Source organism: Dipodomys spectabilis, unplaced genomic scaffold (assembly GCF_019054845.1).
Source record: "Dipodomys spectabilis isolate Male_0828 unplaced genomic scaffold, ASM1905484v1 ptg000108l, whole genome shotgun sequence".
NCBI classification, from domain to species: Eukaryota; Metazoa; Chordata; class Mammalia; order Rodentia; family Heteromyidae; genus Dipodomys; species Dipodomys spectabilis.
The window spans coordinates 8974812-8994526 of NW_024870785.1; the positions used below are offsets into that span (position 1 = coordinate 8974812).

Consider the following 19715-nt stretch of genomic DNA (forward strand, 5'->3'; position numbering starts at 1 on the left):
TCAGAAAGTACAAAAGGCTGTAAGTAGCAGGAGCCCAGGTCTTGTCGATGTCCTGTCTTGATCTATAACCAATTGTGCCCGCTTTATCTCTGGGTGTGAGATGGTCTGAAAGGATTTTCTTCATTATCAGTAATTCTTTGTTTTGACTGGAATCGTTGCACTCAGTTCCAAAGAAGTGTAAATTAAAAGGAAAATGCAGGGAAGTGTGGTATCCATGCCAGGTTTCCCTGGGGGGGGGGGGGGGGGTATTGTGGTTCATATCACTTTTCCTGCTCTATATTTTTTAATGCAAAGATAGCAACAGCTCTGTCGACAAAATGCTACATATTCGCACGCGTTCATTTAAACTCAACAAAACAAGTCTTGATCCTCAGAGTGATTTTTTTTTTGTTCGGCTCATACACCCTCTTCCCACCAAGGTCTCATAAAACAATGCAAAATACCCTACAGAGAGCAGAGCACTTCCTACCACTTCATCAGTGGCCAGAGAGGAAATCCAAGGAAAATCGACCATGGCCCCCCTGAGTTGTTTCATTCATAAATGCATAAAATACGCAGGAAACTCACTTGAAAATGAACTACAAGCAGAATAACCTATTTCCCCCCCTCGCCTCCTAGCTAAATATACAATGATTTGTCATTTCTTACATGCAGATACAACTCTGAGATGTTCTTTTGCTTCTGAGTTAAAAAGATGTCTTAATTTTCATATCATTAGCTACAAGACACCATCAGAGGCTAACTCTGCCATCAATTTAAGATCGTATCACACCCATCCTTCCTATTCCTACTACACCCTCGATGAAGATGAAAACCAAAAATACGTAAACTCTAGGGGAGAGGTTTTCATTCACTGTAAGTGCTTTAGAGCTAATAAGAGACTCAACACGAGCTGGCTTCCCTGAGCAATCTTTGGTCTGGACACTGATTGGGAAGAGAAGGATGCTAGTGGCTTTGCTTGTTTGCTTTAGTCAGGCTGATGTCCAGCTTGAGACAGATTCACTGTCTAGACTTCTATGTTTTCCTAGCTGAGGTGGTCCACATCTCACCTGTCCAAGGTGAGATTAGGTGGAATAATAATTATGTAATAGTAATAGTAATTAATAATAGTAATAGTAATAACATATTGATCCTAAATAGGGACAAAATTGGGGCGTGTATGTATATGTGTCTTCGGGTACAGCGGTAAATAGGCACACACAAAACCTATTTGTGTAAATGATACTGTTCTGGTTTGGCAAACATCTCCATCTATAAAGAGAGTTAAAAAAAAAAAAAAAGCGAAGTATTTTTAACTAGTTTTCTGAGTTAGTTGCTGGAGATTCCACATTAAAGTCTAAGGTCGTGAATGCCTAAGTGCCAAGAGCTCAGAGACAGGTGCCCTGGCATTCCTCTGGCGGGCGCGGGCGCTTCCTACCATTGCACTGGCCGGTGGAGGTGAGGCGGTAGCCGGGCTTGCAGTCACAGCGGTAGCTGCCCGCGGTGTTGATGCACTCGGCATTGCGCTGACACACGGGGCCGTTCTGACACTCGTCGATATCTGCGAGCCGGAGAGAGTTTCATTAGAAGGATAACAGACTTCTGGTGTGGAACACAGTAAGAGCCCTCCCACAAGAACAGGTTTATACTTTCTTACTTTGATCTGCTGGGAAAAAATATATATATATACCCAGGATGGGCATTTATAGAAGCTGTATTCATTATTGCAAGCAAGCAAGCAGTCAATAGGTGAACCTACTGTGGGGAACTTAAAACATGGGATATTCGTGACCAGTCTCAGCTTCTAAAAGGAAATGCGCTTGTGAGGCATAAGAAGATACAGGAGAAACTATAGGAGTGGACAGACACACGTCACAGTCTGTCCAAACCCAGCAACAGTGGGTGAACCCTCGGGGGACAATGGGGTGTCACGCAGGTTCATCAGGAGAGGCAATCCCCCTCTCTGGTGGAGAGTGCTGGGGTCAGGGCCGGCTGAGAAACTCTGCACCTCCCTTCAGTGTTTATGTGAACCTACTATTTCCCTAAAAAACAAGGTCGATTTAGGTAAAGAGAAAAGAAGAACCCACCATCTGCACTTTCCGCCTCAGCAGTGTTATTCACAACGACACAGACTTTGACCACTTATGGACTCAAAGGATGCTCGTGTCTTTTTACGACTATCATGAAATGTTCTGAGGAACAGGACTTAATCCAGGGTGGATCCCAGGAGTCCTGCATTTGCTCAAAGCCCGGGACTTAGGGTAGAGCACCTCAAACCTCAGTGTCCACTGGGATCTCACTGAAGCCAGTGTCTGAGGCATCGCAGCTGGGGAATGGCTTGGGGTCTGTATGTCTAACGGCGGCTGGCTGGTGTGGGTGTCTGGTCTACGGACCGAGCTCTGAGCGGCAGGGCTGTTGGAGACGGATGCTTAAGTTACTGCCTCCAGGCAGTGGAAGGAACGGAGGAAAGCCGAGAGTGGAGACTTCACAAAAACCTAACAGAACCAATCCAATTGTCCACATCCAAGAAAAGAAGAAAATGGATGATGTATACCCTGGCACCTTGACATTGCTCAGGGTATCATTTGCCTACAAAAATGACTGCGTGAGGCAAATAGCATACATGCTCCCCTCTTCCCAGGCTGCAACGACACAATCTAGTTATGCAGAGAGCCTGGAATACAGGAGAGAGCCACCATTCTAGCCCTCGGTACCAGTTCTGGGTCCCTCCCTCCCTTTCTTCCCTCTCTCCTTCCCTCCCTCTCTCCTTCCCTCCCTCCCTCCCTCTACAGTTTTTCTTTTTGTGCTTGTTGTGGGACTTGAATTCAGGACCCAAGTGCCACCTTAAGCTTTTTTGCTCAAGCCTACTGCTCTACCACTTGAGCCACAGCTCCACTTCAGTTTTTTTTTTTTTCTAGTTAATTGGAGATAAGAGTCTCAGGGACTTTCCTTCCTTGGGATGGCTTTACACTACAATCCTCAGACCTCAGCCTCCTACTAGTCATTCAGCTACGGTTATAGGCTTGAGCTACTGGCACTCAGCCTCTTTCACTAGTTTTTATGAGCATACATCAGTAGTAAAACAAGGGGCGTATGGTGATCATTTCATGGGTGCAATGCAGTATACTTGGAACAACTTCATCCCTTCAACTATAGACAGCTGTATGTTGCAGGGCTGTTGATTTGCTGGGCATGGGTGATCTTGCCTACGGGCTCTGGCCAAAGGCTGCTGCTTTAGTAAATACAAATGGCAAATAAGAAGCAAGGAAATCATCCGAGGGACCTCTGAATGAAAAAAGGGAGAAGGAGAAGGTTGTAGGTAGCCTGAGGTATACCAGAGGAAGAAGAGAGTAGCTGTGAGGAAGGCAACCACCTCTGGTCCTAGATGATCACCATTGTCCTCTCCTATAGCCATGCTTCCTTGTCAGTAAATGGATTCTCAATGGTTCCTGAAAGCCTGGGGGCTGGGACCAAGGGCTGAACTGGTGGTCCCCTTAGGAAGGTTCTGGTTGGCTATCAGTCCATCCCCACAGTCTACACAGCACGCAGGGTAAGTGGTCTCTGACCACTTGTCTATTTACAACAACCGAAAGCCTAGTCATAAATAGAGCTTAACAGGTACGTGCATACTAGCACTAGTATCCAACTCGTCCCCAATTTGGAAAATGCAAGTGTCGTAAACAATAAAATATGGACTTCTGTATGATAATACATACCTCAAGGGTAATGACTCTTTCTATAATACCCACAACTCTGCTAGAAGCCCCAAGTTCAAGTACTGACTAGAAAATTCTTCCAGTTATCCTAGGGCACAGAACATATTTAATAACCAGCAATTCTGTCTTTACTAGAATGTAAACGAACACTGTCTTCCCAGATGGAGTGAGGAATACCCAGAATCTCAGTATGTATACATGGCAATAGGAAGTAGTTTGAAAATGAAAACAAGTACCATTTGCATGCATACCAACATTTTTCATCTAAAAATCAGATTTGTTGTTCTTGCCATCTAGAATTCTTTCATGCATCTGGAATATCTGAATTAACCTTGTTTTCACTTGGGAATACCCAAGTCTCCATTTGGAAGAGAATGCTGACTTTAAGATTCAACAAAAAAAAAAAAAAAATGACTGTCCACTTACATTTGCTTTCCTGCAACGGGAAACAAAAGCAATCTATTTGACACACCCAGGAACTCCAAGCTGTTCATATCGGCCAGGAAATCGAATACATTGTGTGTTGAGGGAAGGAATTGCCCAACAGAATCCTGACTTTTCCACTGGGAATTTGTTTCTGTTTCTTTTTCTTCCTGAAAATTCATGTTGATTCTACACCATACCACTTCTAGAACTTGGTTTACTTCTGAAATTTCCACCTTGTCAGATTGGACAAGTTTTTAAAGTAGCTCGTCCACCGGTTTGTTTTCGGATGTGAGGTAATTCCACCACCACTTACCTTCACAAACCAGCAACTTGTCATTGTAGAAGAATCCCACGGGGCATTCACACCGGAAACTGCCCACCATGTTGATACACACTCCATTGTCACAGACCCCGGGGATCTCCCGACACTCATCGATATCTGAAAACAGAGAAGCCACTTGTGAGTGACAGTACAGCTCACGATCTGTGTGCAGAATAAGAAAGGAGTGGAACTGTGTGTGTGTGTGTGTGTGTGTGTGTGTGTGTGTGTGTGTGTGTGTGTGTGTGTGTGTGTGTGTGTGTGTGTGTGTGTTTGCTTGGAGGCACTGCTGAGAGGAGTAGGAGAGATCAGTGGATAGCAAATGGAAATAACTAATTCACTCTCCAGAGACTCCCCTGTCTATGTGGACTTAGGATCTATATTTGAGTTTAGGTTCAGAACATCATCTTTGAACAGGTAGGAGCCTTCTTTGTATCCACTGGGCACAGATAAACAGAGCCTGACTATAAAAGGCTGAGTTAAGAAAGGACAGTCTCACTGTAGGCTGAGGGCTATCTAAAGCTGGGGGCAACACCTGCTTTAGGGCCTGTTCATGAAGCCTTGACCGCAGTTTGAAGAAACACCTAAGCTGGGAGGGTATGCTCAGCCATGGGCTACCAAGCCTCCAGTTCACTGGGCTTCTTTTACTGTTACTGAGACATTTGGTTTCCATATTATGGGCAGGATCTTCTGCAAGGCACTTTGGTTTCCTAAGTTGGAAGCCCATGGTCTTCCATGACTCAAGACTCAAGACTCCACGACTCAAGTGGAACCTCCCACACTTGCTGCAGTTTCGGAAGAAATTTCATTTTTTAATGAACCTTGTTTAAAAAAATATTTTTTGTGTGTGTATGTGTGATGATTCTGGGGATGGAACTCAGGGCCTGAGCCTTGTCTGGAGCTTTTGTGTTCAAGGTTAGTGAGCGACCACTTGAGCCACAGCTCCACTTTTTGGTGGTTAATTGAAAATGGGTCTTTCCTGCCTGGGGCTGGTTTTTAACTCAGATCTCAGCCTCCTGAGGTAGCTAGGATTGCATGTGTGATCCACCAGCACCCAGCTAAAATTAACCAGTTTTAAAGGAGAAATTAGACAGGCCACAGAGAGATTTTTAGACCCTTTTTCAAAGGGTTTGATTTTGCTTAAAAGCCAAACGGACAGACCTAATCAAAAAAGTAGCTGAGAATCACAAAAGGGTACAATCTCAAAACAATGCTATTTTGAATATAGGCAAATATTGATTTTTAGGTTTTTCACAATTCAGACATTCATGGTGTTAAATAGTCATACGAAGTAACACCATAGCTACCTATGTATTATAAGAAAACAAAAAAAACTCCCTATTTTAGTGTAAATCAAAATATGAAGAATATTTTCATTTGTTATAAAATTGTTTAATGATGATCATGTATAATGTAAAAGTGATATGTTATGAAAGTGAGTATAAAAATGATACATTATTACCAAGTTTAATGCAACAAGCTGAGTCAAATCTCCTGTCATGATTATCCATAAAATAATGAACAAACACGTTAAAATTTTTTTTTTCTTTTCTGGATTTCATTTTAACTTCAGCTTGGAGATGTTTATATTTTAAGTCAATATTAATAAACATTCTGTACACTTAGCCTCACGTGAGTGAAGTCCAAGATCTTTCCAAAGGAGAATATGAAACTTCAGTAAAACAAAGATTTTTCAGTCAGCTAAGTATTTGTCATGGTGGAATTTGGTAACAATAAGTATACTGCTAAATATCAAGTTTCTAGGTTTCAAGGGCTAGAAGCAAAGCACACTATGAGTCAGGCCTGGATTCCCATCCCAGCTCTGTTATTCATTAGCTAGGTGGCCTTGGGTGAGTCTCTTCCCCTTTCTGGGCCTCTGTCTCTTCAATAGCAAAGCAAGGCATTTGGCCTACATGATGTCTGAGGCATTTCCAGCTCTCTTAGTGGATGATGTGGATGCCAGTTCAAGTCTCTGTTTTTCTGCTAACCTTAGAGGCCTTCCTGGAGGTTATGCCTGGCCGGCCCCAAGGAGAACCATTACAATTAAAGCCCACTTAATCTGTTGATCACAGATTCTAGGGGGATTAAACGATCTGTTTTGGGAAGGGGAAAAACAAAGTAGCGAGGGCCAGGTGTTTCATGCCAACGTCATTTAGCAGTTTCCCTTTCCAAACCATGAAGTTTCTTTGGACGTAGACTGCCTGTGGAGCCATATGGATTTGGCACTAAGAGAGTCAGGCTGATTGCTGGACCAGATCCTTGTTTTCTTAAACAAGGTCACTGGAAAGGCTGATGCGGATTTCAGCTTACTTATTAGGAATAAGGTGGAACCAAGCAGGAGGTAATGTTCGCTACTAGACACTACTCAGACGGAAGAGGGCATCTGAGGATGCGTATCAATCACACCAGGGAAAATCCCTGAGAACGCAAGAGCCTTCTGTCTGCTTTTAGGTTATTTGGTTTGAAACCACAAGGGCTCTGCCTACGTTGGCTGAACGCTGTGAGATACTTCAGAAACTAGCACAAGCCTCTCGACCACTGAAGCGATCTCTTTTTCATTTCACTTGTGCAATTCTTCAAGCAGAAGACCCAGCGAGAGGCCATGGGAGACAAAATTCATCCACAAGAAGGGCTTTCTGTGAATAGCCTACACACAATAGTTGGTGTGAAACGACGTATTAAATTCATCGTAGTCAGAAGGGGAAAAAAAAAAATCAAGAATTACAATCAAATCAAGTGTCAACTGGCTCTGCTCCCAGAATCTCTCTTTGTTGATGCCTAGGGTTGGTTTAACTAAATTGATTGTAACTGTGTGAAAAGCTTTCCAGTCTCTTTAATCATGACCAATGAATGCCGTTGCCAATGAGGGGGAGCGACACAGGCGATCAACGCCCAGCCAGCCTGTTTCAAACTAAGAACGAGGGTTTCAATACAGCTAAAGGCATTGGTCAACAGGGTTTTTTCTTCTTTTTAAAAAACAAAACAAATTTGGAAATGATGGTGTATACCGCTTTTTTAAAAACATCACATAGGTAAAAGCAGAGGCAAACCTCAAAAAAAAAAATCCCAACCATCTTTACAGGCGCATATACTCATAACTTACCAACAGGTAAACCAGTGTAGATGTCAATGACAAAGCCCGGTCTCTGACTTCCACAGAGGGTGGCAAATTCATCTGCCATAAGGAAACAAAGACGAGCCAGAGGTCAGCCGAGAACACGACGTGACAAAGAAAGCACTTTCCAAACGTTCTTGAAAGGTATTCATCGGTGTTTTCAAGAATTTAAAAATAAAAGGTCAAGCTGAAAAAGACCTACAAGTGTAACCTGGTGTAGAAGACGAACACTGCAGAAAGGATCTGCTGACCAACGTGGACAGAGCCACATGGCGGGGGTTTTAGGTTTTACCCTGAAACTAGAGACTGGCAGAGGTACCCCTCTCCCCGTCCATCATTTCTCCAGGGCTTCAGGAATGCTTACGGAAGCCTCTCAGTAGCCTGGGGGGAGACATCTTATATAGTAATGATTAATTCATATAGATATACATACATATGTGTGCATATATATACATATAAATATAGATGAAAGCAGATAGATAATGCACGTCTGCTAACCAGCTTCATCCTTACTTCAGCTTTGGTGCTGGGTCACGTTGGGTGCAGTGTCTTCTCCCCCTCCCCCATGTCTGCCTTAATCTATCACCTGAACTCATCAAATTAATAGTCAAGGATGAATTAAATGCCACCTGTGGTCTTCCTGAGCTCTTCAGTCCTAAGTGGTATGGCCATTATTTTATTGGTCAAGCCCACTGAATATTTAATAGGTTTCTGGAAGGATTTTAGTGAAAATAGAGCATGACTCGGGCATGGTAGCTCAGCTATGGTCCCAGCTACTGAAGAGCTGAACCTAGGAATTCAAGGCCAGTTTTTACTGTGAAGAACTAAGTAGGTACCACAGAACATTTCATCTCTTCCTTCAATGATAATTTAATTCAAACCATAGCACTGGGAATAATGCCATCATAATACATCTGGTATATAGTATATACCATAAAAGAACACTTCACCCAAGTATACATTTCCTGAAACTGTGATTTAGATCCTTTTTCTTAAAGGGATAACATAATCTTTTCTTTCTATAAGAATGTGAGAAGAAATGTCTCTCTAGCCTCTCTGTCGAGAGAACTTGTATTTTCCTTTCCTTTGATGTTTACTTTGCTTTGTAATTATTAAGAATTTTTTTTTGCCAGTCCTGGGGCTTGAACTCTGGGCCTTGGCACCGTTCCTGAACAATTTTTGCACAAGGCTAGTACTTTACCACGTGAGCCACAACTCCACTTGTTTTTTGTTTTGTTTTTTCTGTGATTCAGTGGAGATAAGAGTCTCACAGACTTTCTTGCCCACACTGGTTTCAAACTATGATCCTCAAATCTCAGATTCCTGAGTAGCTGGATGATAGGCATGAGCCACTAGCGCCCAGCTTTGTTAAGAATTTTATAATTAATCATATTTCCCTTTTCAAAAGAGCAGCAAGCAAGTTTGGAGCCAAAGTCACTGCGCATCTGTGACATCTGCGTGTCTGGATTCTCAGCTTGGGTGGCATGTATTAACTTTGCCCCTGTGCCAATATTCCTACTCTTATTTGCCATTTACCTATGTATGCTTCAAATTTTAATACTTACATCTTTGTAAACTGTCATTAAGTCTTGGCTTTTTGGAAAAAGCCAAGTTTTAAGTAAATAAAAACAAGAAGAATTATATAGAATGTTTCCAGTTGTTTAGTTACCTGAAAAACTGAAACAATGATAACAATGTCTACATTTTTATGATAGGCTGAGCCTACATGTCTGGTTATGAATTAGCGTATAAATCTGGAAGCATATGTAACGACTAAATTTTCAGCTGAAGTGAACATTTGTCTTTGTGCACCAATTTGTTCTTACAAAGATTGGAGAAAAAAAAAAGCATCCTTTTCTTCCTTGGCCAAGACTGACTTCCCCCAACAATTCACACATCATTTATCAACTATAGTTTGTGGTAATGATAAAACTGAAATTCACCCGTGCTTGGGACAGGACACTGTTCACAGGGCTTGTTCCAGGCTCGGCCGATGTTGTAGGAACAACAACACATCTTCTTGGTCATATTGAACAACAGTTCTCCATCACAGGTCTGGTTGTCAGCATAGTAGTTTCTGTAGCACAAACTTCTTCTCATGTCTAGAGGAAACGAGGACAGAAGAGTTAATGATGCCAATGGAGGAAAGCACAACAGGTCTGTCTGGCGAGATACTCAAGGAGCAAATGAGTGGTACTGCACTGGGCTTTGATAAAGGCAGACAAAGTCTGCTCTTGAACACATAACATTTGTGTTTGTTTGTTTGTCAGTCGTGGGGCTTGAACTCTAGGCCTGGGCGCTGTCCCTCAGCTCTTCAGCTCAAGGCTAGCACTCTACCACTTGAGCCACAGCGCCACTTCTGGCCTTTTCTGTTTATGTGGTGTTGAGGAAGCGAACCCAGGGCCTCATGCATGCAAGGCAAGCGCTCTAACACTGAGCCACCTTCCCAGTCCCAACATATAACATTTATAGGCAGCTAAGAAGGTACTTATACTACCACAATGAAAATAATTTGGGGAATATATTCCCTGGTATGTTGTGCCACAGAACGAAGTCATTGTGTAGCCGTAGGATCAATAAACTTTCCATGACTCCCCACCCGGTCTCCTAGTAACAATTCTCCACCGTTATTTGGCGTAAGTTTCTCATTTACTCACGGTGTTTTAATATTGTAGGTCAGTGCTGTAAATACAACTGTATAAAGATACACCCAAAAGTCAAACAAAAGAAGTCTTATAAAACTGCAGTTTGGGATTTTCTGACATTACGTTAAAAAACAAACAAACAAAAAACAACTCCTGACCACCCACACAAAGCAGCGCAAAATGCCAAGGCTGCTGGTCCACAGCGGAAGAGGCGCTTCCGAAAGACAACCCAGGAGCACAGCCCACTCCGCCTGATGAGGAACACAGCCCTGAGGGCCAGCTGCTGGACCTGGCTTTGCAAACGAGAAGCCAAACGTGGCCTTACCCATGCAGTTATTTCCCCCGTTCACTTGCATGTAGTCCGGAGGACAGATGCAGGTGTAGTTGCCGATGGTATTGTAGCACGTCCCCGGACCGCAGATTCCAGGAGTCTCACACTCATTCACATCTACAATCCAAAGAGAAAGTGAAGTGGAGATAGGAAAGCACTCTTTGGAATAAGTAGTCTGATACCCGATGTCAATATCAATGGTGACCAGGAAGACCAGTGGGACACTCTGAGATCTAGATGTGAATAGGAGGCATGGAGCTCATCGGGTCCTTTGTGTGAATGTGTGCGTCTTCAGGAAAGAACGTTTGAGGAACTCTTGCGTTCTCATTGGAGTTCCTGATACAATGAGTTGGGAACAACTCCAAAGAGGAGGTGGAAATGTGGAGAGAGTATTTTCAGATATTCTTCAGAATGACAACTCTACACGTGGTATGTGCGTAAGAATCTACAGAAGGACATAACGTGTCCTGAATCTATCAGCAGTGGGCTTTGTGAGTCCCTGCTGTAAGGCATTATGGAAGCAGGTCCTCAACTCTCCTGCATTCTTTCTATCCACGAGCCTGAGATCTGTGTTTTCTGCACTGTGATACTCAACTATACTTAAGGAACTCATCCATGTCATCTTCTAGATGGGAGAAGCAGGAGAACATTTCCCATGCAGAACACAAGACAGTGTCCTTCCTAACTGGATGTGTGACTGCTCTAATTAGGTAAAACTCAGCCTTCCCATCTACTTCTACAGTCCGGGTGCTCTAAAGCCTGGACATATTCAACCCTTCCCGTCTTTTAGTAGCTAAAAGCCCTGGTACTGACGGGAAGTGATAGAGGTAAGAGGAGCCCAGAACGTTCCCCCAACATTGTGGCTCCTGAAATGGGACTGGGTGCTGCTCTAATGGCTCTTTGGAAGCTCCCAGAAAACTCTTCTGTAGGGATAAATGGGACTATGGCCTGACATGGCAAAACTCCACTTATAGGGCAACGGCGTGGCAATGGTCCTATTTAGACCGTTGTTCTTACACTGTTAAGCCTTCAGTCTCCTGATAACAGTAGGATGGGTTTTCGGGTCCAGTTCTCAATGCTGGAAAGAAGTTATCATCTAGTAAGGACTGATTACCTACCATCACACACTCGGTTTTCCTCATTCAGGTAGTAACCGGTTGGACAGCGGCACTGGAAACTGCCAAAGGTGTTGATACATTTCCCCCCTTGGCACAGTCCTGGTAGCTCTTGGCACTCGTCAATATCTATCAGATTGAAAACAAGAGCAATCCTTCAGCAACGTAGAGAAACCTAAAGAATTTCAAAATGTACGTACTGTAAGACAAAGCAAACAGACATACCTTCCAAGATCACAGTGATGGGGTTTGGACGAAACCCTTCTCCTCCAGGACAAAGAATCTTGTACTCAGCTATCAAGACCACAAAAAAAAAATTCAAAGTGAGTTATTGCCGATATAGAATTTCTAGAACTAGTTACCTTTCAGAGAAATGCTGATATATCTCACTATATTCCTGAAGACTCAGGAATCTTTAGCCATTAGTGGAACTCTGTAAAGTGAGTTAATGTCTTTATGTGTATTTGTCATTTGCAAATAGATTCTGTTACATGTACATAAGGCCAGTGTACCTGGTCCTGGGACCCTTTAGTTCCTCTCTTGACTGTCTTGCCTTGTGAACTATTTCATTCAATATCTCCAACACTATTTCTTTTCAAAAGATCTTTCTTTTCCAAAAGCTTTCTAGCCGGTGGCTCACACCTGTAATCCTAGCTATTCAGGAGGCTGAGATCTGAGGATCGTGGTTCAAAGCCAGCCCAGGCAGCAAAGTCCGTGAGACTCTTATCTCCAATAAATCACTAAAAAACCAGAAGTGGTGCTGTGGCTCAAGTGGTAGAGCGCTCGCCTTGAGCTGAAGAGCACAGGGACAATGTTCAGGCCCAGAGTTCAAGCCCCACAACTGACCAAAAAAAAAAAAAAGCTTTCTAAAGAGCTCCATCTCCATTTTTAAATGTCAATCAGCTGTACTTCCTGTGAATTCCAGCTCCCTTTAATCGGGTGTGAAGCTGAGGAAGAGCCTTCTCTCAGCCTCCACCCTCCACCTTTCCTCAGTGCCCACCCACCTTCCTTGCTCCTCTGAGACTAAATGAATGCTAGTTCTCCAGCCCCCACCCCACCCCAAACAACCTTCTAGAGTGTCCTCTTATTCCTACATTTAGCTCTTCGCCCAATAGTCTCATCCAGGACCATATACTCCAGTGTCATACACCTGCACTGTGATACACCCAGGAACATGCGAATAACCATGAACCCGGCCTTCAGCAGCATTTTAGGAAGAAAATTAGTTTACAACCATCACTGGCTTTCCAAACCTTACCATCATCCCTAACCTGGTTTTTCTGAAATGGCATGTATTAATTCATTCCCATCCTAATTCTGTCTTAGAGTTTTGGGTAGATTACTGTTGTGTTTCCCCAACTGAAATATCTAGATTTGCCGCATTCAACATTACTGAAAGTGATTTTCTTTTTTTTTTCCCTCTTCTTGCTACTTTCCATTCTTCTGGAGTTTCCTCTTTTAGGCCACACCATTTCTTAAATGCTCAATTGAAAAAGTGTACCAAGTGGTGAGTTTCCTCTTCCAGAGGGAACTGAATCCCCTCTTCGAAGCAAAGGGAGAGGGTGGTAGCTGGGACGAATGACCCTGTTTAATCCAGCGTCATATTCCACAATGCGAAGCAACTTGCCCAATGTGACAAGTGGTAGAGCTCTTCCCATCAGTCATGGCACCTTGATTGCTTGTATACAGCACTTAGGTTTGGGTCATGTTTGGTTTACTGAGCTGTATACGCCTAGAGAGCAGAATCTATTCGAATTCATCTTTCCATATCCAAACAAGACACTCAGGTACTTATGGAGTATTTTTTTTAAGGAATGGGTAGTCCATTAGCAAGGGGGAAAAGATATCAACATATATCCCAATGGACCATAAATGGCAGCCACCGACTTTCCCTAAGGAAGCTACACCCAATTCTGACGCATAATACAGCATTCGCGTCAAAAATAAGAACTCATTTCTGTAGGGGATATATTATTTCTGTCCTTAAAATCATATCCTGAAGCTTCCTTTGTAAGTAATACCCTATGAGTGGAATGATTTTATAGTTATTATAACTAATTTGCATCTCTGACGCTGTTCCAGTATTTCCCAACCCAGCCAACCAAGTAAGAAGTGATCCATCCATGCGTTTGGGGAAGGCAAGCAACATGGCAGTAGTGGTCCCCTAACCTGGATACACTTTCAGTAATGCTAGCTGCTCTCAGATAGGAGAGAGATGTTCCCTGCCCCGGCCCAGCTTTTAGTGCAAGAAAAAATGGGGTACTTTGTGACTTTCAAGTAGAGAGGAGGACTCTCCACAGGGTGAAGGGAGAATCCATCTACTCTTCCTACATAAGCACAGAGGTTACTAGGGGCTCCCTCCTTCCGTGTCTTCTCTTTTCTGTGCAAGCAGAAAAAGAGAATTGGCCTGAGCTGCAATAACAACAAATAGTAGGATGTCTACTTACATGTGTTCACAGCAGGGCACAGCTCGCAGGGAGTTCCCCAGGCTTTACCCAGAGAACAGCAGCAGGAAGCCTTGGACACGCCAACTCCGATTTCATTGCTACAGGCTGTGTCTCCATTGTCTCCTCTGGGTCGAATATCCAAATAGCAATTTCCAGAGCGGGTATCTGTTTACCATAGACAAATGAAAGAGTGTCAGGCAGATTCTTTTCACTGAGGGGTTGAAAACTCAAAGTCTTTTCTGAAATGACATTCAACATCATAATGTACTTTTACTAAGAAAGTAAAAAAGTACCCAGGAGCATATACTTGGACTTTTCTCTTAAGAAAGGAAATCTGAAAATAGAAAACTTACCTTGGAAATATAATCATTTCTCTGCTATTACTTTTAGTAACCATGAAGCTAGAATATTCAAACTAACTTTTACAGTCTAACAAAATAAACACCATGAAGCTGGAATTGGAGATGTTTGAGGGGCGGGGGGGCGGGGGGGGGGATGGTGGGACAATGCAGTCATCATATTCACTGTATATATGTAAAAAGTTGAACTAGGAAAAAGTCGTATAGACTATTTGGTCATCGGACTATTTTGTAAATAGAATGTTTAACGATAAGAAACGGTTTCTGAAAACATTTCACGGATCTTACCAACACAGCCAACTCGAGTAGGATTCAGCTCAAAATCGGGAGGACAGTCACAGGTGTAGCTGCCCGGAGTGTTGACACAATTTCCACTGATGCACGTAGTCGGGTCCAGACATTCATTAACATCTACAACCAAACATCCATGGGTAGAATTACCAAATGGGCCAACGTTGTGGCTGACATCATCCTGAAACGGTAGAACTAAGTCTAGAGCCCCCAACAAGATTTTTTTTTTTTTTAAAGAGTCGGTAGTTTTAATTACATGTAGAAATGCAGTCTTCCACTTCTGAAATAAAACCCCTCAGGAAGGAACTATGTCATATTCTTTGATCTCTTTCCCCTGGAACATAGCTACCACTCAAATTTGTCATCAGGATAAAATATAACTTTGGGACTAGGGAAAACATTCCAGTCAAGGTAACCGAAGGCAAAACATTGCCATGACCCAGGTCAACCAAAATTTGAGAAATAGGCATATATATATATATATATATATATGCATATATATATATATGACAATATGTGTGGCTTGTTATTTTGTCAAATTAGAGCAAGATGTCCCCAAGAACCCTCGTGAGCAGGCAACCTTTGCTATTTCTCCTGAACACATATGCAAGGGTCCTAGCATAATTCTTCTAGCCTTCAGAGTCTCTCTCTCTCTCCTCTTTCTCTCCTCTGTCTCTCTCTGTCTCTGTCTCTCTCCTCTCTGTCTCTCAGTTATCCATGCCGAGTTAAATATTCCCCCCCCCCCCAGTTTCCATCACAAAATATGGGCAGAATTCCAGATGTTTAAGATACGGGTTTTTGAAAATTCCCACTCCAATGCAATTCTTTTGTCTATTCTAAACATTTAGGAAATGTTCAAAACTAGACAAGTGGATCCCGCGAGGGGAGGCTGGAGAACGGGGCCTTTGTCCTCAGGACCTTCTCAGGGCGCTGCTAATCTTCCTGTGGGTTCCATAAGACAGGATTCTTTTGCTCAAATCCCATGTGAAATGGGGTGGACAGGACCGGACCAATGGCAATGAGGTTAGCACGATGGCTTGGGGTTGAGGAAGGGGGCCTGGACTAGGGAGAGGTAACTTCCTGAGGTATGCTAGAAGCCTCGCTCGATACCAGACTGCTTTCTAGAAAAACTAAGGGCAGACATATGCCTGGGAGGAATGTTCCATGTCCAAAGCATTTGTGAGGAGGTGGTTGGTGGTCGTCATGATCTTGGCAGCCACTGAGTCATGGCTTGTTCAAGTAGCTTAAGTAAAAGAATTTTCCTGAAATCCTGAGCTTCTACATGCTGTGACCAGTTCTATTTGTATCCTTGACCAGAAGAGGAGCTCAGGAGTTAGAAATGTCCATCGCTGTCCAAGTCTTCACTCAGTGCCAGAGCGAGCGAGCGATAATCTGTTGGGTGCCTGGGACTCTTACTATTTCTTTCTTATTGCCCAGAAAGTGATTTGCTCTATAGAAAAAGGACTTAGACATAAGAAATGGGTGACACAACGGGGATGGGATGGGGTATAAATTACAATGGAAAAGCACAAGGAGAAAACCCGTGGGCATGGCGTTCAAAAGACACACTCTGGAAATGTACCCTAGAAAGAAAGGAAATGTCTGTGAAGCCGTACAGGCGAACACAACTCTGAGGGACACTCCCTCTGAGACACGAGCTTCATTCTAAGACTGTGCACTCTGCTCCTTCGCCTGGCTTTCACTCCCTTTTCTGCATCCTCACATCCAATCAGTGCGGGATTTGAGGAACTGTTCCTCCCTCGGTATGATGTTCCCTCTAGGCTAGCGTGGTGTGGTCCCAGTGATGCCCTGGGAACGGAGTCCCCGGATGCCTGGGAGCCCACCTGGATGTGAATGGACGCCTTACCTGTGCAGTTGCCACCGCTTCGGTCCAGTTCGTAGCCTATCTCACACTCGCAGCGGAACAAGCCCGGGAGGTTGTGGCAAGTGCCGAAAACACAGATGTTGGGAAGAGAGCACTCATCGATATCTTGGGGGAAAGGGAAGTGAGGGCAGAAAGGTTAATCCACTCACCAAAACTAGGCCACTGATATCACTATTGACGGAATGAATTCTCTGACAGTCATCTAGACACTTTCTCTAGACTTTTAGATCCTCTGTTACACACAAGGAAGTCTTATTGATAACAGGCTATGGCTCCTTCGTCTGCATTAGAGGCCAGGCAGTTAAATACTGAATGGATGCGTATTTATTTCCCTTCAAATGGGTCCGCATCACTTTTTAAAGCAAGGGCCCAACAGGCCAGAGTAGAATACATGCTTTGGTGCTGTATCCCCTATTTCAGTTGTTGTGGCTTAAAACTTTTTAAGAACTACAAAATCTTTTCCTTGTGGTAGCTTTTTGAGTCAGCTTTATAATCCACCACCCCTAGTGAATAACAGAAATCTCCACGCACAAAGACAGACACTGGCGTGCGTTTGCTACTATGGACAGAGATCTAAAACACATAGGGGCCCCTCCCTCAGACTTCTGTCCCTGCCACATGACAGATGCTTGTGGTACCGATGCAGGGCACATTTTCAGACTCGGGACTGGCTTATAAATAGCCAGGGCCATGCTGCCAGTGATGATTTATATTAAGAACAAACAAATAAACAAAACCTTCCTTTCTAGCATTAAGACAAGGAAAACTTTCACTGTGACTGTTTATGTTACTAGAGGCGGCACAGTACCTGTTTTCCTTGGATGTTTGGACTAAAAAAAGTAAACAAGGCATTAGGCACAGGATCAATAGCATAATCTAGTTTCTTGCCTCAGAAGAGTTTTATATCAACTTCTACATATTTAATACAAACTGTATAAAGAGCACCCCATGGTTCAAGAACAAAGAAAAGTATTTATGTAGAAATAAATGATAAATTATATATGAGAAATACATGAGATAAACAAGAAATATATTTATATAATATATATAAGATATAAAGTAGACATGTATAGATATAAATATCAGAGCTAAAGGTGTATTCCAAGGTTGTATCTTCTTAACAAGGAACAACTATTAGCTAATACATTACTCAGGGCTTTGTTTAAACTTGTCAATTGCTATCATCTGTTTATTTCTACTGAAATCTTCTTAGTTCATTGTAGGCACTAATTATTTGGAATGAGGAAGAATGTGTTTCGGTTTGACAAGGCTGGGTAAAGAGGAGAATCTTGTGCTTCCTAATTGTGCTTAACTGGTAGGTCCCCAGACCCTTTCTTTTTTTTTTTTTTTGGTTGGTGTGGGGCTTGAACTCTGGGCTTGGGTGCTGTCCCTGTGCTCTTCAGCTCAAGGTGAGCACTCTACTGCTTGAGCCACAGTGACACTTTAGTTTTCTGGTGGTTTATTGGAGATAAGAGTCTCACGGACTTTCCTGCCCGGGCTGGCTTTGAATCGCGATCCTCAGATCTCAGCCTCCTGAGTAGCTAGGATTACAGGCGTGAGCCACTGGCGCCTGGCTGACTCTTCCTTTCTGACCAATGCTTCTCTAAGCCTAGAGAACTCCTGATAATATGCTATTATTCCAATAGGTTCCCAACGGATGGTTTTATAAAATAGTGTTCTATGATTATAAATGTTAGCTCTGTAGAGAATATTCTGGGCCAGACTTAGGACATTATTCTACATAATAAAGACCGCAGAGGTAAATCATTCCACATAGAAGCTTATCTGCTCTGCCGAAGCCTTTATTTCTAGAACGCAAACAACAGGGGACCTTTGCTGTGGGTTCTTTTCCCCATAGATAAGGGTAAGTGTGCTATGTTGAGCTGACCACACTTGGTGATCTTCCTTCTCTTATGTCAAATAGTCGACTGCATCTGATCATGTCACCAAGTTTGGGAGGTGTAGCCTATAGAAAGAGAACACATTTTTCTCTGCACATTTTTTTTTTTTGCAGAGAAATGCTTCATTTGGAGACCTAGGCTCTCCTTGAAACTGATCAACTTAAGATGTGAAGCCAACACATACCTCCACCTCACAAGAAGACAAGGATCAGGAATATTTAGACCCCTGTGCCTCAGACAGCCCTGGAAGGGTTCCAGCCGCTGGCCGGTGCCTTACCTTCACAGGCTTTCCCGTCAGCGCTGGGCAGGAAGCCCATGTCACACTCACAGCGGTAGCCTCCGGGGGCATTGAGGCACTGGCCGTTGCCGCAGAGATTCAGGTTCTCGGAGCACTCATCGAGGTCTACAGACAGGACGAAACACAAGTTACTCTATTTCACAGAGGAGCTTTCCAATGCTTTTTAATAAGTGTCAGCTTCCTGAGAGTAGTTATTTCACCATGTCTTCTAGTTCATATACGTAAACTCGATTTGGCTTTTTCTTTTGAATGCTAAATATGCAATGAATACGTGCTTCAGATTCAGAATTCTGAATGCAAAATCGCCCCTGAGACTGTAAAATGAGTCTGTAATAAGCCAAACAAATTAAGCAAACCCTCCCCCAAAAGATCATACACATGGAGGACAGATTTATGAATGGAAAGAGCATGTCATTGTTTATGCTATTAAGCTCAGAGGCACAGCAAAAGAGCTCGAATGGTAACCACAGAGGAGATAACAGTCCTATCTGCTCACTCTCTTAACCATGTAGGTGCAATTTATGCAACCACATCTTAATCGTATTTCTTAAAACATGCATAGTGGTTCGCATTAATTCTTGGACTATATATTAATTAGAGCTTTCTCCCTATATAAAACTGGAAGTGAATGCATTCATTGCAAAACAGCTATGGAATTCTTACAGAAGCTCATGTAGAATGAGGAGCAGGATGCAAATGGGTAGCAGAAAAAAGATAAATACTGCATAAAAACACATCCACCTCTCCTCATTCAAGCATCTAATCCTTGTCCTCACATAGCCCTCTATAATAGGAGTACCCTTGAGTTTGATTTGGGAAACAAGTCAGCACGGACAAAAATAAAGTAAAAGTGAAATGTAAAAGGAAATGTGATTTGTTTTAAACAAA

The 19715-nt window shown here is 43.0% G+C and overlaps 1 protein-coding gene across 1 annotated transcript in view; it reads right to left on the reverse strand.

Annotated features, from left to right (window-relative positions):
- Positions 1-19715, reverse strand: part of Fbn1 (fibrillin 1) — a 201121-nt gene that overhangs the window by 37578 nt on the left and 143828 nt on the right. Inside the window, exons 34-44 of the mRNA XM_042687479.1 lie at positions 18807-18932; positions 16611-16733; positions 14741-14863; positions 14094-14258; positions 11872-11940; positions 11650-11775; positions 10526-10648; positions 9499-9657; positions 7544-7615; positions 4435-4560; positions 1418-1540 (exon numbers count right to left, since the gene is read on the reverse strand). Coding sequence (XP_042543413.1) covers positions 1418-1540; positions 4435-4560; positions 7544-7615; positions 9499-9657; positions 10526-10648; positions 11650-11775; positions 11872-11940; positions 14094-14258; positions 14741-14863; positions 16611-16733; positions 18807-18932 — 1335 coding nt within the window. The remainder of the gene's footprint in view (positions 1-1417; positions 1541-4434; positions 4561-7543; positions 7616-9498; positions 9658-10525; positions 10649-11649; positions 11776-11871; positions 11941-14093; positions 14259-14740; positions 14864-16610; positions 16734-18806; positions 18933-19715) is intronic.